Here is a 23,949-nt window from a genome sequence, read left to right as displayed (position 1 = left end):
AGTTTTCGTTCATATAAGTTAGTGCCCCTATTTCTCACCATCTGTAACCCCTGTACCGTAATGCAACTCTGTATTTATTTATTTATACTTTAAAGCCAAAATTTTAACATAAGGCGACTTAATGCCATAAGGACGAGAATTCCAGTTTACTTTCGGGTTATGCAGCAAAATAGTCCCGATAGCCCCTCGTACTAAGCTAAATATGCTTGTGTCATCAGTGAGCAAACCACAATAGTCGACTCTGTGAAATAAATGAATTTGAATTTGGGCGAGAGCGGGGTTCGAACCCGCGTTCCTCGGACGACGAGTAGTTGATGCCGTTCGGCTATCGTGTCAATGAGTTACAATGGCGGGAACAAGTGGATTTAGCTAGCCCTGTTTACAATTAACCCTGTTGAAGTATACAATATATTCTCACCTCATGGGCGGCTGCTTGGGCTCAACCGGCGCTATGATGAGCGGCGGCGGGCGCGGCGCCGGCGCCAGCGCGCCACGGGGCACCACCGCCACGATCGACGCCACCGGCTGTTGAAGGGTTAATTGCTCATTTGTCGAGTTTGCTGAGAACAGCATGAGGTATTGCTGCTGTTGGTAGAGGGTTAATTGATAATTTTGCTATGTTAACGGAGTAGCATGAGGTTATGATATAAAGCTCAGGATAACATAAAAAGTCGCTGCTAGATACCCAGTTCTTCACTATGATAAAATTGGGTATGTCACTTTGGATATGTCATTTACCACCGCCACGATCGACGCCACCGGCTGTTGAGGAGTTAGTTGGTCATTTGTCTTGTTAACAGAAACAGCGTGAGGCGACGAAGTGTTGGTCATTTGTCGTGTTAGCTGAGAACAGCATGAGGAAATGAGGGTTTGACGTAATCCCGGATATCATAACGCGCTATATTAAATTCAATACAATGGGTAAGTAAAGCTTTAAGATTCCATTTTAATTATGTAATATCATTACTGAGAGCACCAATTATTGGGAAAGTAATGAAGATATGTCATCGAAGCATCGTCCAGCAGTTCAGCACGTCATCGCTACAGCTCCACGGGCGCTGGTGACGCTCCGAGGAGAAATCACTCGTATGAAGGTAGCCATAAGGTTGACAAGGTCTTACTCGGTGGATGCAGTCCCTCCTACCAGCAGTGGCTATTCAATAGCACTATACTAAGCCTGCTGTGATATAGCATCAGGGAGGAATCACTCATTTAAAGGTGGTCATTGAAATCACTCATTTAAAGATGGAGGGAGTTCGAAAGGGAGAATCTTAGAGGGAGCCTAGGTCTTACTTTATGGTGCAGCCGTGCCTCAATGAAGGTGGACGGAGGGGTGACAGACAGGTGCGAGAGTCCTCGCATAGCGCGCCGAAGTCTTTGTCAGCTCTCGTCGTGCTATGTCGGCAACAAAATTGTTCAATGCCTCCTTGAGGATCTCTCATCTCTTACTCGATGATGCAGCCGCTCCTCAATGAAGGTGGGCAGATGGGATCCAGCGTAGAATCCTCGCATAGCACGCCAAAGCCGTCGTGGCCAGGCCAGCAGTGGCGTCTCTAGATGTTTCCTGATGGTTTGAGTGAAGGGAGGGTGTTCAAGGGGAATCTTGGGGGAGAATATAGGGTGGTAATCTTACTCTATGATGCAGCCGCTCCTCAATGAAGGTGGGCGGAGGGGAGGCGGGCGCGGCGTCCTCGCACAGCTCGCCGAAGCCGTCGTGGCCCACAGTCTATACCAAGCTGCTGTGCCAGGGAGAAATCGGTCGTGTGTAGGAGGCCATAACGTTGAGAAGGTCTTAATCTGTGATGCAGACGCTCCTCAACAAAGTCTGCCTAAGGGACTCGGGCGTGAAGTCCTTGTAAGCGAGCCAAGGTCTTTCTCCAGGAATGGACGACTCTAGATGTTCCCTGATGGCTTGAGTGAAAGGAGGGATCTTGGGGGGGGGGGGAATATAATCTTACTCTATGATGCAGGCGCTCCTCAATGAAGGTAGGCAGATGGGATCCAGCGTAGAATCCTCGCATAGCACGCCAAAGCCCNCAACCCTGCCAAAGCCGTCGTGGCCGGCAGTGGAAGTCTCTAGGTGTACCCTGATGGGTTAGGTGAAGGGACCCTCCCGTTTAAATGGGAATCTTGGGGGCGAATTTAGGGGGAGAATCTTACTCGATGATGCAGCCGCTCCTCAATGAAGGTGGGCGGAGGGGAAGCGGGCGCGGCGTCCTCGCACAGCGCCTCGCAAAGCCGTCGTGGCCGGCCTCGGCCAGGCGCCGCTCCAGCTCCACGGGCGCTGGTGACGCTCCGAGGAGAAATCACTCGTGTGTAGGTGGACATAAGGTTGAGAAGGAATCCTCGCATAGCACGTCAAAGCTGTCGTGGCCAGATGCGGTTGTCTCTAGGTGTACCCTGATGCCTTGAGTGGAGGGGAGGGTGGTAAGGGAGAAACTTGTGGAGTAGTATAGGGTGTGAATCTTACTCTATGATGCAATGAAGGTGGGCAGAGGCGAAGCGTCCTCGGTAGCACGCCGAGGTCATTCTCCAGGAGTAGACGACTCTAGGTGTATCCTGATGGGTTCGTAAGGGAGAATCTTAAAGAGGAGTATAGGTGGGAATCTTACTCGGTGATGCAGCCGCTCCTCAATGAAGGTGGGCGGAGGGGAAGCGGGCGCGGCGTCCTCGCACAGCGCGCCGAAGCCGTCGTGGCCGGCCTCGGCCAGGCGCCGCTCCAGCTCCACGGGGTCAGCCAGCAGGCGCGACGGCACCACCGGCGCTGGTGACGCTCCGAGCGACTGGTGACAAGAGAGGAATTAAAACTTCCTGGATTTTCTTGCGGTTTTTAGTTATGTAGATAGTGCCCATATAAACTTAATACCACACTAAGGCTTTCTTATACACGAGCGGCTCATAGCCGACGGCAGTGGCAACGGCAGCTGTCGCTTGTCGCATCCTGTACAAAGAGACAGCGACCACTGACTTTTTTGGTCGACGTTGGCTGATAGTTCTAATTTGTATATAGAATCGGCTGATACCAAATCGGTGTAATGTGCGCACTTTCATACATGTCCAGTCCATACTGATTAACAGCCCAACCCAACCATCGACCGACTAAAATCGGTGATCTGCGCATAGGCTTAGACTGAAAAGGACTGAAGTATGCAAATTGTTGTACTTTATTTAACTAAGAATAATCTGAACACTCTGGTAAGTGGAATAACGAAACAAAACAGGCTAATGCAGGTTACATACCAAGAGCTGAAACTAAAAATCTGAAAATTTACAAAAACTTTTCTCTTTATTTCTTACAAGAATATTGAAGTAAAAACCAAACAATAAACTACTCCTCNCTCGCAAAGCACGCCGAAGCCGTCGTGGCCGACAGTGGAAGTCTCTAGGTGTTCCCTGATGGTTTGAGTGAAGGGAGGGTGTTAAAAGGGAAATCTTGAGGATGAATTTAGGGTAGTAATCTTACTCTATGATGCAGCCGCTCCTCAATGAAGGTGGGCGGAGGGGAGGCGGGCGCGGCGTCCTTGCACAGCGCGCCGAAGTCGTCGTGGCCAGCAGCCTATACCAAGCTGCTGTGCCAGGGAGAAATCGGTCGTGTGTAGGAGGCCATAAGGTTGAAGTCTTACTCGGTGATGCAGCCGCTCCTCAATAAAGTCTGCCAAGGGGAGTCGGGCTTGGAATACTCGCAAGCGCCCCAAGGTCTTTCTCTAGGAATGGACGACTCTAGATGTTCGCTGATGGCTTGAGTGAAGAGAGGGTGTTAAGGGGCAACCTTGAGGGTGGCAATCTTACTCGGTGATGCAGCCGCTCCTCAATGAAGGTAGGCGGAGGGGAGGCGGGCGCGGCGTCCTCGCACAGCGCGCCGAAGCCGTCGTGGCCGGCCTCGGCCAGGCGCCGCTCCAGCTCCACGGGGTCGGCCAACAGACGCGACGGCACCACCGGCGCTGGTGACGCTCCGAGCGACTGGTGACAAGAGAGAAATTTAAACTTCCTGGATTTCCTTGCAGTTTGTAGACAGTAAAACTGAATACCACACTTAAATTGCAGAAACTTTTAGCCTAGGTGCAGACTTTTGTATGGCCCGATTCTGATTTGTATGAATAATCGGCGGATATCAAATCGATGTAATTCATACATGTCCAAAAAATCGGCCGATAAAAAGTCTGTAGTATGTGGATAGGCTTAGCCTAGGCGCAGACCACCGATTTTTTATCGGCCGATAGTTTAGTCGGGAAGTATGTATGGGCATGTATATCGAAGTGCGCACATATTGATTCTTCATACAAATTAGAATCGAACCCAACTATCGGCCGACTAAAAATCGGTGATCTGCGCATAGGCTTAGTTAGACTGAAAAGGATATAAGTATGCAATTTTTTGTGCTTTATCGTTACCTACTAGATAAGTAGTAGTTATCTAAGCTCTCTAGTAAGTGGAATAACGAAACAAAACAGGCTAATGCAGGTTACAGAACAAGATCCGAGCTAACGTCCGAAGTCTGAAAATTTACAAAAAAATGTATCTTTATTCCTTACAAGAATATTGAAGTAAAAACCAAACAATAAACTACTCCTCTCAGTCCGTCATTAACCTATACTAAAACTCGACAAAGCCTGACCTTCTCTCCTAAAGTTGTCGAATGAATACAAGATGAGGCACGCAGCCGGGGGCACGTGAATCTGCGACACTTTGAGACGACAAGGTTCTTTTGAATTGGGGACTCCCATTCGGGTATACAATTTGTAGCTTGTTAACCGCGATGTAGTACTTTGTCTAATTACGAAAGATGAAACGATATACTTATGTGCTGGAAGCGATGCAGGGATAAGATTGAGTTGAGAATGTGTTCTAATCTAATGATCAAGCCTCACCAAGCGCACTGCTGTATTTCTTTATTCATCATCAAATTCATGATTATCATCATCATCAGCATCATCATTTCAGCCATATGACATCCGCTGTTAAACAATGATTTCCATAATGATCAATTGGTAGCGACCTGCATCCAACGCCTTCCTGCTACCTTCTATGAGGTCGTCGGTCCACCTTATGTGATTTTTTAATATTAACATTTAATAATATTCGATACAAGGTAATCAAGCTTAACTTATAAATATCGTATTTGCTAACTATACTAACTGCAAAAATCTAATTTCAGTTATTAAGTGATAAAGTTATATGAACACTTTTAAAAATTACTCTCACATATTTTAATTACGGTAAAGGCTTCAGAATATTGCAATTACGATAAAAGTCAATTACGAAAATTGAGCCACCATTTCGGTAAACAAAGCTGGAAATGAATACACCTACACAACACGAGTGTTTGTATAACACAAAGTAGATATAGATATAAATATGTCTTAATCTTTATCATACGTTTTGCCAGTCGGATCGTTCAGCGAAATTGAAAGAGCCCGAACATAAATTCCACATCAAAAGGTTTTCTCATTCCAAAGATCCAAAGCATTGGAACCGTCCGCTCCAGATAAGAACATCGGCAGCGAGCGGGTTAACTCCATGGAATTTATGCAAGGAAATAATAATCCATTCTGCGGAGAAAATAATCTTTTAGATTTCACTTTCTTTTCGTAGTCGTTTTTGTTGAGTATTAAAATCATGAGGAGAATTTTATTCTAGCAAGCAAGAAGCTTCTTGGTTGAACTATTTATGACTTAAAATACTTACTGTAGACAGTAAGAATTTATAAGATAAACTTGTAAGAGGATGGAAGGTCAAAAATCTTTCTATTTTCTAAACCAAATGTAGGGGTACAGAGACAAACTTTATAGAGTTTTTTTAATATGACGACAACGCCACTCTTGTAGTGGAGTTTTAGGCTGACACTGTGGGTTTGTTGTCGACACGATAATAAGAAGAAGAATAATGACGATTGAAGATAATTTGTGTTTTTACTTTCTCAGGTTATTTAGAAAAAGACACTTCCAAGTTACAATATTGCTTAAAATCAAGTAAAAATCAGTTTAATATTCCACTCAATAACGCAAGTTATGTGAAAGACTTTCAAAACTGTATTATCTTTACAATTCAAACAAACTTACTACCAAACTTACTCGATTTGTAAATCAACTCATCCCAAAGCAGTTTAGTTTACAACAACTTTGATAGCATTTTTATGAATATTCCCGCCCTTATTCCCCAGCCTTAATTAAGGCGTAACGTTTTATGTTATCGGATGTGTTTTACATAAATTCCCCATAACTCGTTCTGTATCCTATCCCATTGGTTCCCAAAGTGGGCCGCGCCCCCCAGGGGAGGCGCAAAGACCTTTAAAGGGGGGCGCGGGCCATATGTGTAATTAAGTATAAAAAACCTGCGACCGCTGAGAGAATGCATTCCAGACTGCTCGATACGACCAATAAATAATCTTGACTGGAGGAGGGGGGGCGCGGAATTTTATGTATGGTCGAAAGAGGGCGCGTCTCAAATAAGTTTGGGAACCAATGCTCTATCCCGTTCCTTAGGGACCTCACGTCTCGTTATTCGTGGGAACATCCCGTGAGGGAGTAAATGAAATTGTTTGATATCTAACCTCTTTTGTGACGGCAGATCAAGATTGACACCTTACGTAGTTGTTATAAAAGCGATTTTGCAACGAAAATGTAAAGCCTGATGTGTCATCGACTTTACACACAGTAAACAAGGAAAATATCACACAACCCTGGGGATTTCAGCAGTGCATGATAAAATTTCAGTTAGTTATCTGAAACAACGCTACAAAACAAATAAAGATGAGAGGCCAAGACATGTGAAACCCAGTATTATAGTTATTTTAGAATATTCCAAAATAATATCTCTATCTTTTTCCAAGTTGGCTAGCTAGGATATTAAATTAGAATGAATCTGTTTTATGAAAAATAATAATAATATGATTCTCTACTTATATATAGGCAGGTGGGTGTATTTATTTATTCATTTATAATAAGCTACTTAAAGGCTTACAGTAATTCCACAGCGCCAACAACTACGAGAACATCAGACGCTAGTTCTAACCCCAATTAGATATTATTGAAACCTACACAATAGAACAAGATACGTACCTACACAAAATACTTCTCCAGCTTTCTCACTAACAAATTGCTTAATGAAAACCACTATCCACATCCAATCCCTTCAATTTACGGGCTGGATTCTGCTGCATAAGGTAGCGGAGTTAAGTACCCATCAAACGTGCCAGCCGCGCCGGAAGGGCCCTATCGCCTCCATATCCCGCGCCCTGCTAGCTCAATGTAAGTAGGTAGGGCGACCAAGCGTTTAGGAGTTGATGGACAAACGAGAACTTAACGTTAGAAGGGCTGTAGAAGGGTCATTGAAATCATCCATACTGTGCAGTTGACATTCCATCACACAGAAAATCACTCGTAGTGCAACTTCCAAAGCATTTACGTGCCGTTGTCTGCACCAAGTAAATCGTCGATCATTTGAATTATTTTTTTCTTTGTATTAATACAAAGTATATCTGGTAAATGTCGCGGGAAGAGCCTGGATGCGGGTAGCGCAGGACCGTTCATTGTGAAAAACCTGGAGGCCTTTGTCCAGCAGTGGACGTTATTTGGCTGAAACGACGAAACGACGATTAATACAAAGTAACCTAAGCCTGAATCATTGCACAAATTCAATTGAACATTGATATACTTAAAAAAATTGATCCTTCTATGACATGGGAGGAGAGACGAATTTTTCAGTCGTCTGAAAACATTTAGCTGAAATATTTTTGACATTGATTTTCGGATTATTTCCTAGACCCACATAAGTAATCTAATATTTATCTGTTGATTAAAAATAGACCTAAGACATAGATTAACGCAAACGAACGCTCTATAGATCGATTAAAAAGGTTTAACTATTTAAAAAACTACAGCTTAACGTGTGGACACCCGAGTCATAACCCAGTTACCAGCCCAGCTTTAATGGCCGCTGATTTGACTGAATTTCATTAAAATTAACATCCGGAGACATAGTAACGTCGCATATCTTCTCGGGCGCTGCATTCGTTGAATAATAATTTGGCTACATTTGGCTCTATGTTTTTAATTCCCTGTCCTAACTAAATCTTTTTTTTTTGTATGGCTTTTTTCAGTCCATATTATGTAATTAGTGACTGAGCCCATTCTCCCTATTAGATTTTCAAATAATAATTGTCGACCTCATTCCTAAGGATAAGCCTCACTTCATAGTATAAATAATGGCATGTATCATAATAGGTAATAATAACTGGTAAGAACCAATATTACAATGGATCATGAGAAAAGCTTAGAATAATTTGTCAAAGTCAGTGTTCCTTAGTTTATATTTTGAAATCTAAGGATTAAAGTGTGATCCAGTCCATTTTGTACGTAAAATATAATTCTTATCAAACTCTATGGTATAACGCTTACTCCGTCATTGCCTGAGTTATGGGAGCGGCACGGAAGGGTGACATTTTTTTTTACATTGACTGACATATTATAACGTGACAGAGCATACAAATCTGAAGGAGATCAGTACGGCTAGCACGAAAAACTTTCGAGTTCGAATCGTTTGCGTATTCGAATCGACATCAAAAGATTAAGTACGAAAACTACAACAGCGCCCTTGTGAACCTGTCGTAAAGTGAACTTAGTATGAGAAATGGTTGCACGAAACTTATTTTGAGAATCAAAATTGTCACGTTATCGTTGAATTCGAAGGTTGAGTATCGAGTTTTGTCGAATACGCAAACGATTCGAAGACGAAAGTTGTTCATGCTAGAGGTACTGAAGGATATCAGTACGGCTAGCACGAAAAACTTTCGAGTTCGAATCGATTGCGTATTCGAATCGCCATCAAAAGATTTAGTACGAAAACTACAACAGCGCCCTTGTGAACCTGTCGTTAAGTGAACTCAGTATGAGAAATGGTTGCACGAAACTTATTTTGAGAATCAAAATTGTCACGTTATCGTTGAATTCGAAGGTTGAGTATCGAGTTTTGTCGAATACGCAAACGATTCGAAGACGAAAGTTGTTCATGCTAGAGGTACTGAAGGAGATCAGTACGGCTAGCACGAAAAACTTTCGACTTCGAATCGTTTGCGTATTCGAATCTCCATCAAAAGATTTAGTACGAAAACTACAACAGCGCCCCTGTGAACCTGTCGTAAAGTGAACTTAGTATGAGAAATGGTTGCACGAAACTTATTTTGAGAATCAAAATTGTCACGTTATCGTTGAATTCGAAGGTTGAGTATCGAGTTTTGTCGAATACGCAAACGATTCGAAGACGAAAGTTGTTCATGCTAGAGGTACTGAAGGAGATCAGTACGGCTAGCACGAAAAACTTTCGAGTTCGAATCGTTTGCGTATTCGAATCGCCATCAAAAGATTTAGTACGAAAACTACAACAGCGCCCCTGTGAACCTGTCGTAAAGTGAACTTAGTATGAGAAATGTTGCACGAAACTTACGCCCGTATTCACAAACAAACGATGCTTGCTTAAGTGAAGCAGCAAATCGAACAAACAGTGTCGAATAGAGCTTTTTGATTGGTTCGTGTGTCACCCTGTGCGTCCACGCGCACTGTGAACCCTCACAGTGATGTTTGTGAATACGGGTGTTATTTTGAGAATCAAAATTGTCACGTTATCGTTGAATTCGAAGGTTGAGTATCGAGTTTTGTCGAATACGCAAACGATTCGAAGATGAAAGTTGTTCATGCTAGAAGTACTGAAGTCTCGCTGACTTTTGACGTCCTAAAACACCCTCATAGTTCAGGCACTGACTGAATTGAGCGCTAAACCTTAACTAAAATGGACGTTTTGTACAACAAAGAAAGTCCCATTCTCGCTATACCACAATACTCTTTTAGCCCAAACAGCGTTAGAAATAGGAGCTTAGTTGGTTTTCTAAAAATAGATTTAGCACGGACCAGGGAACCCTAAAGTCGCACTAATTGGAGGGGCGAAGCGCCGAGCCGCGGTCGCGCTTAATTGGGTCTCGCTCAGCTTTTAATTTATTGCTTTACTAAGCTTTTTGAGTGTATGGAGCTTAGTTTTATGCAGGTGTAAGGCAGTGTTACGAGTATGTACGTGCATTTCAAGGTCGTTTCTGAGTTTACTACGAAGAAAGGGATCTCAAAACTCGATTGGAACTTGGGCTACAATATTTTACAATATTCTTGTAAAAGATTAACGCAAATTCACAAACGATCCTTGATTGAGTGAAGCAGCAAATCGAACGCACAGCATTGAATAGAGCTCTGTGCGTCCACGCGCACTGTGAGCCCTCATAGTAATGTTTGTGAATACAGGCGTTTTCAGTATTCGAATTAGGTCAAGTTGTTGCCGATTCAGTCTTTTGCTTGAGTGACATTTTCAGATTTAAGATTATCGTAATCTGGGTAATAATTATGACAATTTAATACAATCTTTACACCTAGCGTCTTTAACATCATAGTGTTAGATATCATAAAAAACTCAAAAAACTCATTTATTTCTGCAAATAGGCTTTAAAAAAGCACTTTTACACGTCCCAGTAATAACCCTACCACTGCTTCAGGACAATAAATGGGCCAGTGTTGAGAAGAAGCAGCGCAAGAAACTCAGTCACTATTGTCATGCTACAATACCAAAAGTACTTAAAGTTGTCGTAGCCTAGGACAGGAGTCGTTGTTCTCGTAGTCATCGTAGTCGCTACGAAAATACTCGTAGCTCACCCGTAGCATTGAACTAATTAGTAACTGTAGCATTGGTTTCGTAGTTTAAGGACTGCTACGGTAGGGCCTAAGGTCTGACAATAGTCATGGAGCCGGATGGCAATGCGATATAATGATGTCATGGACCTAGTCTAATGATGGATGCCTTAGTTTAGACGGCGCGAGGACTCTTTTGGACTAAAAGCTTATTTTTCAAAAGATTTATTTTATTAGGCACCGGAGCCGATGCGGAGCCACTATGGAGGTGATGCGGAGTCGTCCTGTATAAAGGAAGATTCCCACCTGCTTGGGCATGGGAGCTGGTCGAGCGACCAGTAGCCGCACGCAGGCGCCGCACTGTCGCAGCATGCACCGCCGCAACCTGCCTCGATGCGGAGCTGATACAGAGCCAATGCGGAGCCGATGCGGAGCCCTCTTGAATGAAGACGACACGTACCTGCTTGGGCATGGGAGCCGGTCGGGCCACCAGTAGCCGCACGCAGGCGCCGCATTGTCTAAGCACCGCCGCCGCCTGCCGCGCGCACATGCCCACCACGCAGACGGCGCCGATGCGGAGCCGCTGCGGAGCCGATGCGGAGCTGATGCATAGCCGATGTGAAGCCACTGCGGATCTCTCCTGTATAAAGGATGGTACGTACCTGCTTGGGCATGGGAGCGGGTCGAGCCACCAGTAGTCGCACGCAGGCGCCGCACTGCCGCAGCACCGCCGCCACCTAGAGCGGTGCTGAGGAGCTGATGCGGAGCCAATGCGGAGCCAATATGGCTGAGCCGCTGCTGAGCAAAGGATGGTACGCACCTGCTTGGGCATGGGAGCCGGTCGAGCGACCAGTAGCCGCACGCAAGCTCCGCATTGTCTAAGCACCGCCGCCGCCTGCCGCGCGCACATGCCCACCACGCAGACGGCGCCGATGCGGAGGAGCATGTCGCCGCTGCGAAGACGCCCATCCTGGAACAACGACAGTTCAGTTAGGATCATCGGATAGGCAACATCACAGCCACCACTCTGAAAGTCCTCCACCTGGACATGAGCTCCCCTGGCTTACCTGGAAGTCTTTAAATAGACTTCGGACGCAGGTTGGCCGTAGTAAGGACAATCTGGTCAGGTGAGGATTCTTGGATGGCTTAAACATGGAGTGCAGGTGCGGTTTTGTTCCCCAGTCGATGAAGCACCTGATGTCGTGCCCTGAGTGCCCAATCAACTGCACTCAGGGGGATTTGATGAGTGCTGCTGACAACGCCACTCTTGTGGCGGAGTTTTGGGCTGACACTGTATAGGTTTGTTGTCGACACGAAAAGAAGAAGAAGAAGCCGCCACTCTGATATATCCCGGCTCCCGTTCCCACCGCTGCAACTCCTGTGAAGCCAGGATAAAAGCCCAACTAAACTAGTTAAGGTCAAGTTTGTCCCGGGGTAAAGTTAAACTGTCACTGAAAAATTTAAATTCGAAATTAATCAGAAGAACATAGGAGTTCGAAGTTAAAGTTCGACTTCTCTCCATTGCAAAGCGAATGACAGATGACAAAGGTTTAGTAACCTTTAAGAAAAGACATGCACCACGGACAATAAACATCAATTAAGGGGGCCTATCTTATGAGCTATTAGCTACCTGCCAATAATTTTTCTTTATATTTTTCACAAAATCGCTTAAAAGCATGGTCATTTTCCTTGTCGCAACAAAATCATTGTGATAAATTGCAGAAAGTAGAAACAGATGTTATATTAAATCAAGCATTATGTCACGTTCATGTTTCCAAAGATCACACTCCTACAAGATATGATGGGATCCGCTGTTTAACTCGCCGAATTCTCGGCATATACTGGCCCGAGAAAATCTCCAACGTCGAGCTATTGGAACGCTGCCACGAAATTCCGATCGACCAGCAGATCAAGCGCCGCAAGTGGAACTGGATTGGCCACACTCTCCGAAGGGACCCCGATCACATCCCTAAGCAGGCTCTGGATTGGAATCCCCAAGGAAAACGCAAACGTGGTCGACCCAGGCAAACTTGGCGGCGCACTGTAGCGGACGAGGCGAAGAAGATCGGCAAGACCTGGAGCGAGATCAAGCGAGAAGCTCAAGACCGAACGAGATGGAGGACTGTTGTGGACGCCCTCTGCCCCATCTAGGGGACATAGGACCATAAGTCAAGTCAAGTAAGTCAAGCTGTTTAACTCATGATTATAATTACTACCTACCCACTAAATTGGTATACAAAGCATAACCAAGTCACCCCACACCCCCACATCAAAGTAAGCTTAATAAAAAAAGAAGCTATAACATCGAAACTATAAAACCATTCAATTACACATCACTAACTAATCCTGCTTAGCCCCGACACGACAAAGTTCGCAACAAATATCGCGACAAACATCGCGAACTCCGCGACGCGCCTAATGGCTTATCCCTGTAGCCGAGTGATGGGACAATAACGACATGAACCGGTATCGACATATTGGAAATCAATTATGGGAGTTACGTTATCGGCGAAAAGTAATTTAAAGGTTTTTCTCGGGAAAAAAGAAAATGTGTTAAGAGTTTTTTGGTCCTGTTTATTCGTTGATGTAAAGAATTTTCTTCGATTAATTTAGTATCATGTAATTGTCAATCGACAACGAACACGAGTGAATAAATGTTTATACGAGTAATTGAGTATTTTATGAATACACACACATACATACACACATACAAGTACGAAATGCTCAATTTAGGCGGTCTTATTACATGAAAGTATTTCATATGACGTCCACCCACAAGGTGGACCGACGACATCATAAAGGTAGCAGGAAGGCGCTGGACGCAGGTCGCTATCAACCGGGCAACATGGAAAGCATTGGGGGAGGCCTATGTTCAACAGTGGACGTCCTATGGCTGAGATGATGATGATAATGATGATTTCATATGACCCTGGAGAAGGTAGTTGTTAATTCATTTTTGTACATGAATACAAGAAAATCTACGACTCCTCAGCATAAACGTTTTGTGTTTCTTCGTCCTAACATTTGTCCTTAATAGGACTTGAACACACTACCGCAAGTGCCGTCGTACAAGACTCTAGGCTGCCGTTCAAATCTCAACCTTGAATACAAACTGTAAATATACCTGAGTAGTACTTACAGATCTATGTGGTTAAAGGTTAGTTTTGATAGAAGAGACCTTGGCTTAGTGAATAGACATTCCTGAATAAATGAAAAGTTCAGTAAAGTTATCTTATTTTCTTTAATTAATTACGTAAAAGATCCCAGACAGTGTGGTTGCTTCAGAGCTTTGTTTAGGGCCTAAATCAATAACCGATTAACTTTGGGCAGTCGCAAACTTATTAATAACTTATAAGACAACGAAATCTAGTCCTACTAATATTATAAATGCGAAAGTTTGGATGTCTGGATATTTGTTACTCTTTCACGCAAAAACTACTTAACGGATTTTGATGAAACTTTACAGTACCTATTATTGTTTATAACCCAGAAAAACATATAGGCTATAATTTTATGACAATCTGTGACAAACTAAATTTCACGCGGATGAAGCCGCCGGCAAAAGCTAGTATGTCATAAAATTATCTTCAATACCATTTCAGACATTAGCAGTTCTCTGCTGAAAATAACTTTCGTAAGTCTCAACCTCTTTCTTTTTCAGCAGTATATCATATTGTTGATGTCATCGATGGGGTAGAAAGACTCAACTTTACAACTTAGAGCTCGTTCTCATGGTAATCCAGTTTAACGGCATCCAGTAATTTTAATTTTAATCCCGCAAAACTGGACTGTCATTGTGAACACTCATAATATGTGCTTGAAATTCGAACGAATCGGTTTTTGCGGGAGACTATAAACGGGAAATTCGTGTAAACGTTCATAGATTTATGTATACCTACTACTAAACGGAATCCTGAAAAAAACTAAATGTCTCCATGGCCAGGAATAAGCCCTTGAGCAGAAATATTTTAAAACCTTGCTATTTTCAAAAGAAGCCCAAACAAACATCGCAAAATGTGTAACCTTTAAAAAGTTAGAGTAACATAACATGTACCTACGTTTCAGAGTTTATTTAACGAGATTTACGTAAGAGAGGTCGTCTGAGGCCGATTCACACATATCAGTGAAGTCACAGTTCAGGCTCAGTACCGGCACAGTGCGAAATATTCTTTCATACAGTGTCTATGAACGCATCCCCACTTGTCAGTGTCAGTGACGACACTGTGCTCTCAGTGACAGTGCCGACACCGGCAATCACGGACGTATTCGTTAACGACGATATTTTTGTCGGATCACGGACGCCGCCGCGCGGCATCAAAACAAAATAACTTACTTCATAGTTTCTGAACAAGAATATTGAAACAGCTCTCTGACATTTTAAAATATTCAAAATATTTCACTGACGCAACACTGTAGCACTGATACTGAACTGAGCGGACACTGTGACGGAACTGTGGCTTCACTGATATGTGTGAATCGAGCTTAACGGGAAGTACCCATAAACCATCGATAGAACAGTAACAATGACATCACTAGCGATAACTTTAATCTCTCAGTTTACGATATCATAATGCGCCGTCGACTATGTATGAGCGACTGGCCTCGTTGTAAAAGTATATGTCCCATAATGTAAAGCAAATTGATGAGTAACGCGGTTGTGTGGTCACAGTGGGTAATGGTAGAGAGGGCTTGTTAGATGTTAATTTATAATATACCAGCTGTGCCAGTAATTTGTACCATCAATATAGCCTATAGCACTCACAAATAATGTGGCTTTGTATTGGTAAAATATTTTTCAAAATAGATTAAATAGATTCAGAGATTACCCCCACAACCTCATAAACTCAAAAACTTTACCTCTTTGTATACCTAAATAGATGTGATAAAAGTTTTCTGTATCAGTTTGAGAGAAGTCAAATTCAGTTGCTTCCTTACACTTTACATAAAGTAGCATTCATTAGATAGGTAGAAAGTATTTATTTGTAACTGTCTCAATGTTTCTTTGCCAAGAACCATCTCCAAGTAATTGAACAAAAGGTTTGTTTTTAACAAACTGCTCAAAAATTACTCAGATGTAACATGGTGAAAAAGGAGTAAAAGGTCTGTTAGACCGACCGAAGATCCTTGTACGTACACCTATGTAGGTCGTCGTTTCAGCCAAATGACGTCCACTGTTGGACAAATGCCCCCAAGCCCCCAAGGCTTTCCACAATGAACGGTCCTGTGCTGCCCGCATCCAGGTTCTTCCCGCAATCTATACCAGGTACACCTATGTAGGTACATCGAAATAATTGTTTGGTAAAGGTACGTGAGGAAATTTTTTACTTGATGGGAAACGTTATGCCGTTAAGGGCCGATTTCTCAATCGTCCGATAACTTTTAATTAAAGAATAAGTTTGGCACGTTGACAGTTTCAGTATGGGAAATATGTCAAAATGACAAGTTTGTTCATCAGATAAAACATATCTGTGTGCTTACCATGAGTTTACGTTAGGTGTGCTCGTTAGCGACTGCGTAAAAAAATGCCATTAAATGTATGACATATTGTGCAGCGCCCCTAGCGGCTACTTTCAAGAAATAAAATCTCCATAGATTTTTTTGACGTACTCTTTAGCGAGCACACCTAACGTAAACTCATGGTAAGCACACTGGCGATTGAAAAATCAGACCTAAGTTAGATTGCAGAAAACTTTGACAGATGCCTGAAGACCAAACAAAACATTCAACTTATAAAGAAACTGAAAGTAAGTTTCACTATCCATCAATCATTCTTCTTCATGTAACATTATGGTGATGAAAATACATATCTGAATCTGAAACTACTGTCTACTCACGGACATTGCCCGCGGGCGGCGTGACCGGAGGGAGCGGCGAGCGTTCGGCGAACGAACGAGCAATGTTCGGTTCGCGAGCGAACATCTAGGAAGACGATCCTGACGCACTCTCTTCAACGACCTTGCACTAAACGGTCTCGATAGTCTTGTAAATTGATACCGAATAGATAATTAATTTCATACAGTCACTCTTTTCATTTATAAACTTCCACTACACACAGTCGAAGTAACAACTACTTTTGTTTGCTCTGAAATGACTAATCACGCTTTTGTGTTAATAATTCTACCGTATCTATCTACTATGTAACGATATTTCCCAACACATGATGTTTATCTATAACGTACTATATCGATAATAACTAATGTGCAATCAATACAACATCGTAAAACACTTAATTGCTTAGTAAAACAGAAAGCTTTTGCAATCTTCTGTATTAATAATTACGATGAAAGAAAGAAGTTAAGGTTGTAACCGGGTAACATGGAAAGCATTGGGGGAGGCCTATGTTCAGCAGTGGACGTCCTATGGCTGAGATGATGATGATGATGATAATGAAGCTTGTCCCACGGAGACATCCCGTTTTTTGCAGGACCCCAAAGTCAAAGTCAAAAAATATTAATTAAATACTTACAAATCGTCAAATATTTTGCTCTTAAGGAGCCTCTACATGTCTCATAATCTTTTGACCCTACCAGCGCTTCGAGCGAGACCAACATTTGGCTAGTGCTGAGAAGAAGCGCCGCAACAAACTGAGTCATCACTGTCTGCCGATTGATATTTAGTAGTATATTTACGTTCACATGAACATCCCGTTTGCCACTTCCCGCAAAAAACCGGACCGGTTGAATTTGTAATTCGTATTTCAGACATACATGTGTGTTCCCACGAATGTCCAGTTTTGCGGGATCCTACATTACTGAGGCCCGATTCAACCAAACATTTATCCGAGAATAACTCCTGGTACAACTTATTGACAGTTTCAGTATGGGAAATAATGTCAAAACTGACGATTTATTCCGAGATTAATATTTACTCTTTTTTGGTCGAATCCACCCTGAATCCCGCAAAACTGGGATGCCGTGGGAACTATCCCCAACAAGTAATCGTGTAACCCAAGTGCCGGGCTTTATGAGCCACTGTAAAGGCTGACATGGCTCATCAACAGAATACTGCCAGAGATAGTAACCCGGAATGATGGCACTATGCTACGGAATGATCATTCGTAGCTGAAGTATAAACTTGCTGTCAGTTAACCAAATGGGAAACGCGTCTTGATTAATTTGTATAAATGTTGGCAAATTGGTGAAACTTTAGGTACGCAAAAGTTTGTGCAGTTGGATGGAAGGACGTTTGTTAATCCTTGAGACGCAAAACTACTGAACTAATTTTAAGTACATAATGGATGCAATAAAATATTGAGTATTGAGTATTACTAAAAGTTAAGTAGGTACTACACTAAACTTTCCGGCATAATAAATAAGTAGGTACCTACTAGGTAGGTACCTACCTAGGTAGGTTTCAGTCCCATCAACCCCTCGTTGTAAGTTTAATATGCTTGTGATTACCACAATAAACAGTGGCGGCAGAGTTCGAACCCGCGTCCCTCGAATCTCCATTCGGCCAGTCTAACACCGACATATGTATTTGCCTATGGTTGCTTTATGGTATGGTGACTTTTGTGGCTCTCTTCTTTAATAAAAAGAAAATATATTTTCTCTAAACACAAACATAGCCTGTATCTGTACCTAAGTACCTACCTACTTATCATCAGCTCCGACCTCGTTCCAAGTTCCAAAGCGCGAGAACTTTCACAACAGAGATTATTTTTGCCGCGCTAGTGAGCGCGTATGGTCATTCCCGGGCTGATTGATGTGTTGTTACGCTTGTACTAGTGCTGTTCTATAGTCGATAGTTTCCTGCTATAGATAAATTACTACTGTAGTTACTTGTACAGGAGTTCCATTGGTGGGAAAAAAAGTGGGATTGGGCTCTTATAGATAGGTTTTTTACTGATGCTTTCGTTCATGTTTTATGTGGTGTCATGTCATCACTTTATTTTAACAATTTCACAAGTAAAAAATAATGGTATTAAAGAGTAGGTACCTACTATATTTTTGCGTGATAATAACATAACATAATAGTATTTAATTTTGAGTAATAATGTTGTGGTTTCCAAGATAAGCTAATCAACAAATGTGGTCTGGTAGTTCATATCAGGTAAATACTTTAAAGTATTATTTTTCTTAGGCCCGATTCGACCAAACTTTTATCCGAGAATAACTCCTGGTATAACTGGCACATTGACAGTTTTAGTTTGGGAAATATGTAAAAACTGACGATTTATTCTGAGATTAATATTTTCTCTTGTTTGGTCTAATCCACCCTTAGAAGCGTTACTGTACGACCTAACATTATGTAGGACTGCTATACTTTTTCACTCGGATCAAGAGTCGGCCAGTCCCACATTCGCCGTTCGGCTATAACAAGTTCGTTCATCGACAAAATCGAAACTTTACAAACAGCTCCCAGCACTACCCCGCGGCGTGTTCAACAACAAAGCCCCGACGTACTGCGGCAACAGCGTGCTGTTTACGCGACGGAATTAGCCCAAATTATGAAACAACCGTTAAATTACACGTGGCGATAATAAGCTTTGATGAAATTATTCCGGAAAAATTAACTATTAATTGGTTTTTGTTTTTTTTATACACGACTAGCTTTCCGCCCGCGGCTTCGCCCGCGTGGAATTTTGTCTGTCACAGAAAAACTTTATCGCGCGCGTCCCTGTTTCAAAAACCGGGATAAAAACTATCCTATGTTCTTTCCCGGAACTCAAACTATCTCTATGCCAAATTTAATCAAAATCGGTTGCGAGGTTTAAGCGGGAAAGCGTAACAGACAGACAGACAGACAGACAGAGTTACTTTCGCATTTATAATATTAGTTGGGATTGGGATAAACTCTATTGAATATTCAATGATTGAGATTCTTGAAAGTTCACATTTCAATGTCTTGTAGACCATGGTATGTATTACAAAACAACGCTCTTAACTGAACTCAATATCAGTTATAGATTCCGTCCAGGTATCGGTCTAAGCATTGAAATTGTATAGTCAAAAGCTTCAATCAAGTAGGTATGCTTGGAATTTAATTAGTTTTGTTCTGTAACACAATTCTCAAACATCTATGACCTGGAAACCTGGATGTCTTTAGACACTAGTAAATAAACATCTATGACCTGGACGTCTTTAGACACTAGTAAATAAGTATTTACTGAACAAGCATGCTCTATCTAAACTTTTAGCTTTTTACCAAAAGGTAAATTCGAAGTCAAACCTAGACGCAGTTTCAAGTAAAAAAACTTATGAACAATAAATAACATTTTCTTCCGCTTTTCTCTTTTATTTTAAACATCAAAACTCTTTCGAGCTTACCTGGAAAAGATCGCTTCCTAACAATATGACTGCCTAAATTGCGCCGTTTCAATTTGGAGTTCCTTTTACATCTGTTTTGTGTGGTATACAACAAAGTACCTAATATCTACACTCGGCATCAAANCTCCACAATCTCCTGCTCCTTAAGTGCCAGTCGTCGCGGTCGTAGTGCTACAGGTACCTCATCCTTAAGCACAATCTTGAGCTGCAGTGGTGCTTCCTCCGTCTGTTCCGGTTTGTACTTCTGTATACACTCGATGACTTCCTCTCTCAAAGCTGGATCTTTCATGGGACCTACAACAGAATTAGATGAACATACCTCACTCACATAACATCCCAGTCGTTCCCATTCTTTAGTATAAAACTTTACACAACCCTTTTTAATCACAACTGTTACGTCATTCAAAAACTCTTGTCCTAGTATTACGTCGTAAGGTACATACTCTTTGTTTATTACATGAAATATTACGTCTAAATAATATTGTTCGTCTACGCACAGGTTTAGGAGACACTTTCCCAACGAACGCACTGTTCCTTGTCCAATTCCAGATAGCACCAAATCATCTTTCTCACATTTGGGCTTTCCCAACTCGATGTAAACGTCCTCCGATATGATATTCACGTCGCTGCCGGAGTCAACTAACGCTTTTTGCTGTATTTCATTCATTGTCAACACAATAACCGGCTTTTTCTCCTCCGTTTTGTTGATCTGAGAGGTTGACAATGTTGACATCTCGTCGTAAACAAATGTCGCCATCTTTGGTTCGTCGTCGTTCGTACTGGAGCCGCTAGGGGCGCTGCCTTCTATGGAGTTTGACGTAGTGAACATCGTCCGCTTCTTGTCATGATGTTGGTAGTCTTGTAGTTCGTTCCATAGCTCACCGCTGGAGGCGCCGCAGTCTCGAGTGATGTCAGCCGCGAACATAGCGCTCTTCTTTTGTCTGTGGTCGTCTTGCCGAGATTTACCGAACTCCTCCGAAGTCTTCCGATTCGCCGTCGCAGTCGAAGTGCAAGCCGATCCAACATGGCCGAATTGGTTGCACTTAAAGCACTTCATACCTTTGCTTTTATGCGGGCAATCAGTTGATGCATGTCCAGTCTCTCCACAGCTATAGCACCGAATCTTCCACGACCCTCGTCGATCACTCTGCTGCTTGCTTGTACTCACTGCACGCCTCTGCTGCACAGCACTCTGCATTTTTCTTGATATCGTTTCATAGATTTTAAGCTTCTCTTTTAAGTCGTTATAGGTTGTAACACCGTAAAGCATGATCTTGTTTGTTTCTACGTCCACGATTCCGTCAACGATGTATTTAATCGCAACGTAGTCCGGCATCTTGCCACGCTTGCCTAACTCCTTCATGATCAGCATATAGTCGAGGCATGTTTCATCCACCCGCTTCTTTCTAGCACTCATTTGTTCGTGAATAGCTTTGATGTCCACGGTGTCTGGGAATTCTTTCGATATCGCTGCTTTCAAGTCGTCCCAGCTCTTAAACGGACGTTCGGATCTGAGCCACAGCTGCGCAGTGTCCGTCAGTGACCTTCGTGCCACCAGCAGCTGCTGCAACGGAGACCAACCGAATATTTCCGCGTTGCTCTCGACGTCTTCAATCCAGCGTGACACGGGATAGGTATTATCTCTCCCGCTGTATCTAGGCACCAACTCCGCCGTCATTTGCAACATGTGCGTCGGGTTATGCGTGATATTGTCGTCATCACAATCTTCATAGTCGTCTTGTCGGCTTTTACGTCTTTCTTTGCCGTAGTTCGGCATGTTTCCGTCGTATGATCCCGTCTGAATCTTGAAACACGCCGGCCGGTACAATGGCGTCGTCGTACGCGTGTGCCCGTACGTCTTATTGAGATTTTCTCACGAAGTACACCGTCCACCGCGAAGATAATTATCCCGGACGAGCCCCCAAAATTTGTAGGGACGGGGCTTCGCAAGGAAAATCAGTTTCTTCCAACAATATGTTTATTCTTCTTTTATAAAATACAGAGCCACACTTACTCATAACCGTCTTGCCGCCATCCCCTTTCCTTCCTTCTTTCTCACTCTCCGTACATTCGTCTCGCTCACACTCGTTCGTACATCCAAAGAGTTTAAGACAATGGAGTATTTACGCCATAGATATTACAATCCTACAGTATTATTTTTCTTAGGCCCGATTCGACCAAACTTTTATCCGAGAATAACTCCTGGTATAACTGGCACATTGACAATTTTGGTATGGGAAATATGTCAAAACTGACGATTTATTCTGAGATTAATATTTACTCTTGTTTGGTCTAATCCGCCCTTAGAAGCGTTACTGTACGACCTAACATTATGTAGGACTGCTATACTTTTTTACTCGGATCAAAAGTCGGCCAATCCCACATTCGCCGTTCGGCTATAACAAGATCGTTCATCGACAAAATCGAAACTTTACAAACAGCTCCCAGCACTACCCCGCGGCGTGTTCAACAACAAAGCCCCGACGTACTGCGGCAACAGCGTGCTGTTTACGCGACGGAATTAGCCCAAATTATGAAACAACCGTTAAATTACACGTGGCGATAATAAGCTTTGATGAAATTATTCCGCCGGAATTAACTATTGGTTTTCGTATTTTTATAGACGATAGTTATACTCTATCGGATATTCAATGATTGAGATTCTTGAAAGTTCACATTTCAATGTCTTGTAGACCATGGTATGTATTACAAAACAACGCTCTTAACTGAACTCAATAGCAGTCATAGATTGTATTGTGTAGTCGTAGTGGTTCAGAACGGACTACTATGCCGAGAGGTCCCGGGTTCGATTCCCGGCCGGGCAGAAATTGAAGTGATGAATTTTAATTTCTGTGACGGATGTTACTATGTATAATATGTATGTATTTAAAAAAAAAAAGTATATAAGTAATAATATCCGTTAAGCTAGCACCCATAACACAAGCATTAAGTTGTTTACTTTGGGGCTAGCTGGCGCTGTGTAAAATTGTCCAAAGATTTATTTATTATTATTTATTTATCTATGACCTGGATGTCTTTAGACACTTAGACTAGTAAATAAACATCTATGACCTGGGTGTCTTTAGACACTAGTAAATAATTATTTACTGAACAAGCATGCCCTATCTAAACTTTTAGCTTTTTACCAAAAGGTAAATTCGAAGTCAAACTGCAATTCCAAGAAAAAAAGCTTATGAACAATAAATAATACAATTTTCTTCTGCCTTTCTCTTTTATTTTAAACATCTAAACTCTTTCGAGCTTACCTGGAAGAGATGGCTTCCTAACAATAAGACTGCCTAAATTGCGCCGTTTCAATTTGGAGTTCCTTTTACATCTGTTTTGTATGGTGTACCTACAATAAAGTATATTCTATCTATCTATTCAATTTCAAACCCATAATTTTGTCTGTCTTAAATCACGAAGAATATTCTTCTTGACATAAAAAATGTGTATGATAATTCCCTCCAATTTATGTGGCTTCAGCAAGATAAACTTCCCGACAGGACTCAGGAACATCGATTCTGTGATCGGCACCGAACCCATTTGCATGAAACGATCCCTCGAATCTGCTTTTCGAATTGAAAAATTAATATCTGATTTGCATTGTTAATGAGCTGCTCTCATGTCTACTTTAAGTTAAAGAAGAAAATTTTAATTGAATTATACATTTGGGAATTTGTAAAGCAGTCTACATTTTTGGCCAAACTCAAGACCTAGAATATACGGGGATTTTCCCAAATACAGCCTACCTTAGCATTATTTCGAGGTGACAACTAGTGGTACTTTGGAATGTTTAGTAAGTCACTGCTTACAAACGAGATACTATAGTAAAACAATACAGCGTGTAAAATAAGCCGTTGAACTGAAAAAAATCGCTTCACAGGCATCTAAAGCAGTGGATGTCTTCCGGTTGAGAGATAAAGTAAATCCCATCAAAAACAATACTTGTCAAAAAAACCAAGTCTCGCAACTCAGTTGTTCTACGGTAAAAAGTTGTGAGATCCATGTAATAC

The 23,949-nt window shown here is 42.3% G+C and overlaps 2 protein-coding genes across 2 annotated transcripts in view; both read right to left on the bottom strand.

The window, feature by feature from the left end:
- LOC114358894 (patj homolog) overlaps positions 1–12,434 on the bottom strand; it is a 49,809-nt gene extending 37,375 nt beyond the window's left edge. Inside the window, exons 1-6 of the mRNA XM_028313056.1 lie at positions 12,429–12,434; positions 11,485–11,634; positions 11,327–11,401; positions 11,125–11,247; positions 3,790–3,960; positions 419–525 (exon numbers count right to left, since the gene is read on the bottom strand). Coding sequence (XP_028168857.1) covers positions 419–525; positions 3,790–3,960; positions 11,125–11,247; positions 11,327–11,401; positions 11,485–11,634; positions 12,429–12,434 — 632 coding nt within the window. The remainder of the gene's footprint in view (positions 1–418; positions 526–3,789; positions 3,961–11,124; positions 11,248–11,326; positions 11,402–11,484; positions 11,635–12,428) is intronic.
- A 7,629-nt stretch (positions 12,435–20,063) lies between these two features.
- LOC114358908 (uncharacterized) lies at positions 20,064–22,077 on the bottom strand. Its single transcript, XM_028313073.1, has 2 exons — positions 20,431–22,077; positions 20,064–20,227 (listed from the first exon to the last, which is right to left on the bottom strand). The coding sequence occupies exons 1-2, from the start codon at positions 21,708–21,710 to the stop codon at positions 20,122–20,124; spliced, it is 1,386 nt and encodes a 461-aa protein (XP_028168874.1). The 5' UTR covers positions 21,711–22,077; the 3' UTR covers positions 20,064–20,121.
- Positions 22,078–23,949: the final 1,872 nt, after the last annotated feature.

This window comes from Ostrinia furnacalis, unplaced genomic scaffold, assembly GCF_004193835.3.
Source record: "Ostrinia furnacalis isolate ACB-3 unplaced genomic scaffold, ASM419383v2 OfSCF4144, whole genome shotgun sequence".
Taxonomy (NCBI): Eukaryota; Metazoa; Arthropoda; class Insecta; order Lepidoptera; family Crambidae; genus Ostrinia; species Ostrinia furnacalis.
This window is presented reverse-complemented; position numbering and strand designations above follow the sequence as displayed.

Bases quoted from the DNA above. Each gene is read 5' to 3' on its own strand.
- LOC114358908 (XM_028313073.1), bottom strand. From the start codon at position 21,710: ATGCCGAACTACGGCAAAGAAAGACGTAAAAGCCGACAAGACGACTAT. The intron at 20,228-20,430 runs GTGCGTAGACGA...ATTCTGTTGTAG, and splicing joins GGAAAGTGTCTCCTAAACCT to GTCCCATGAAAGATCCAGCT.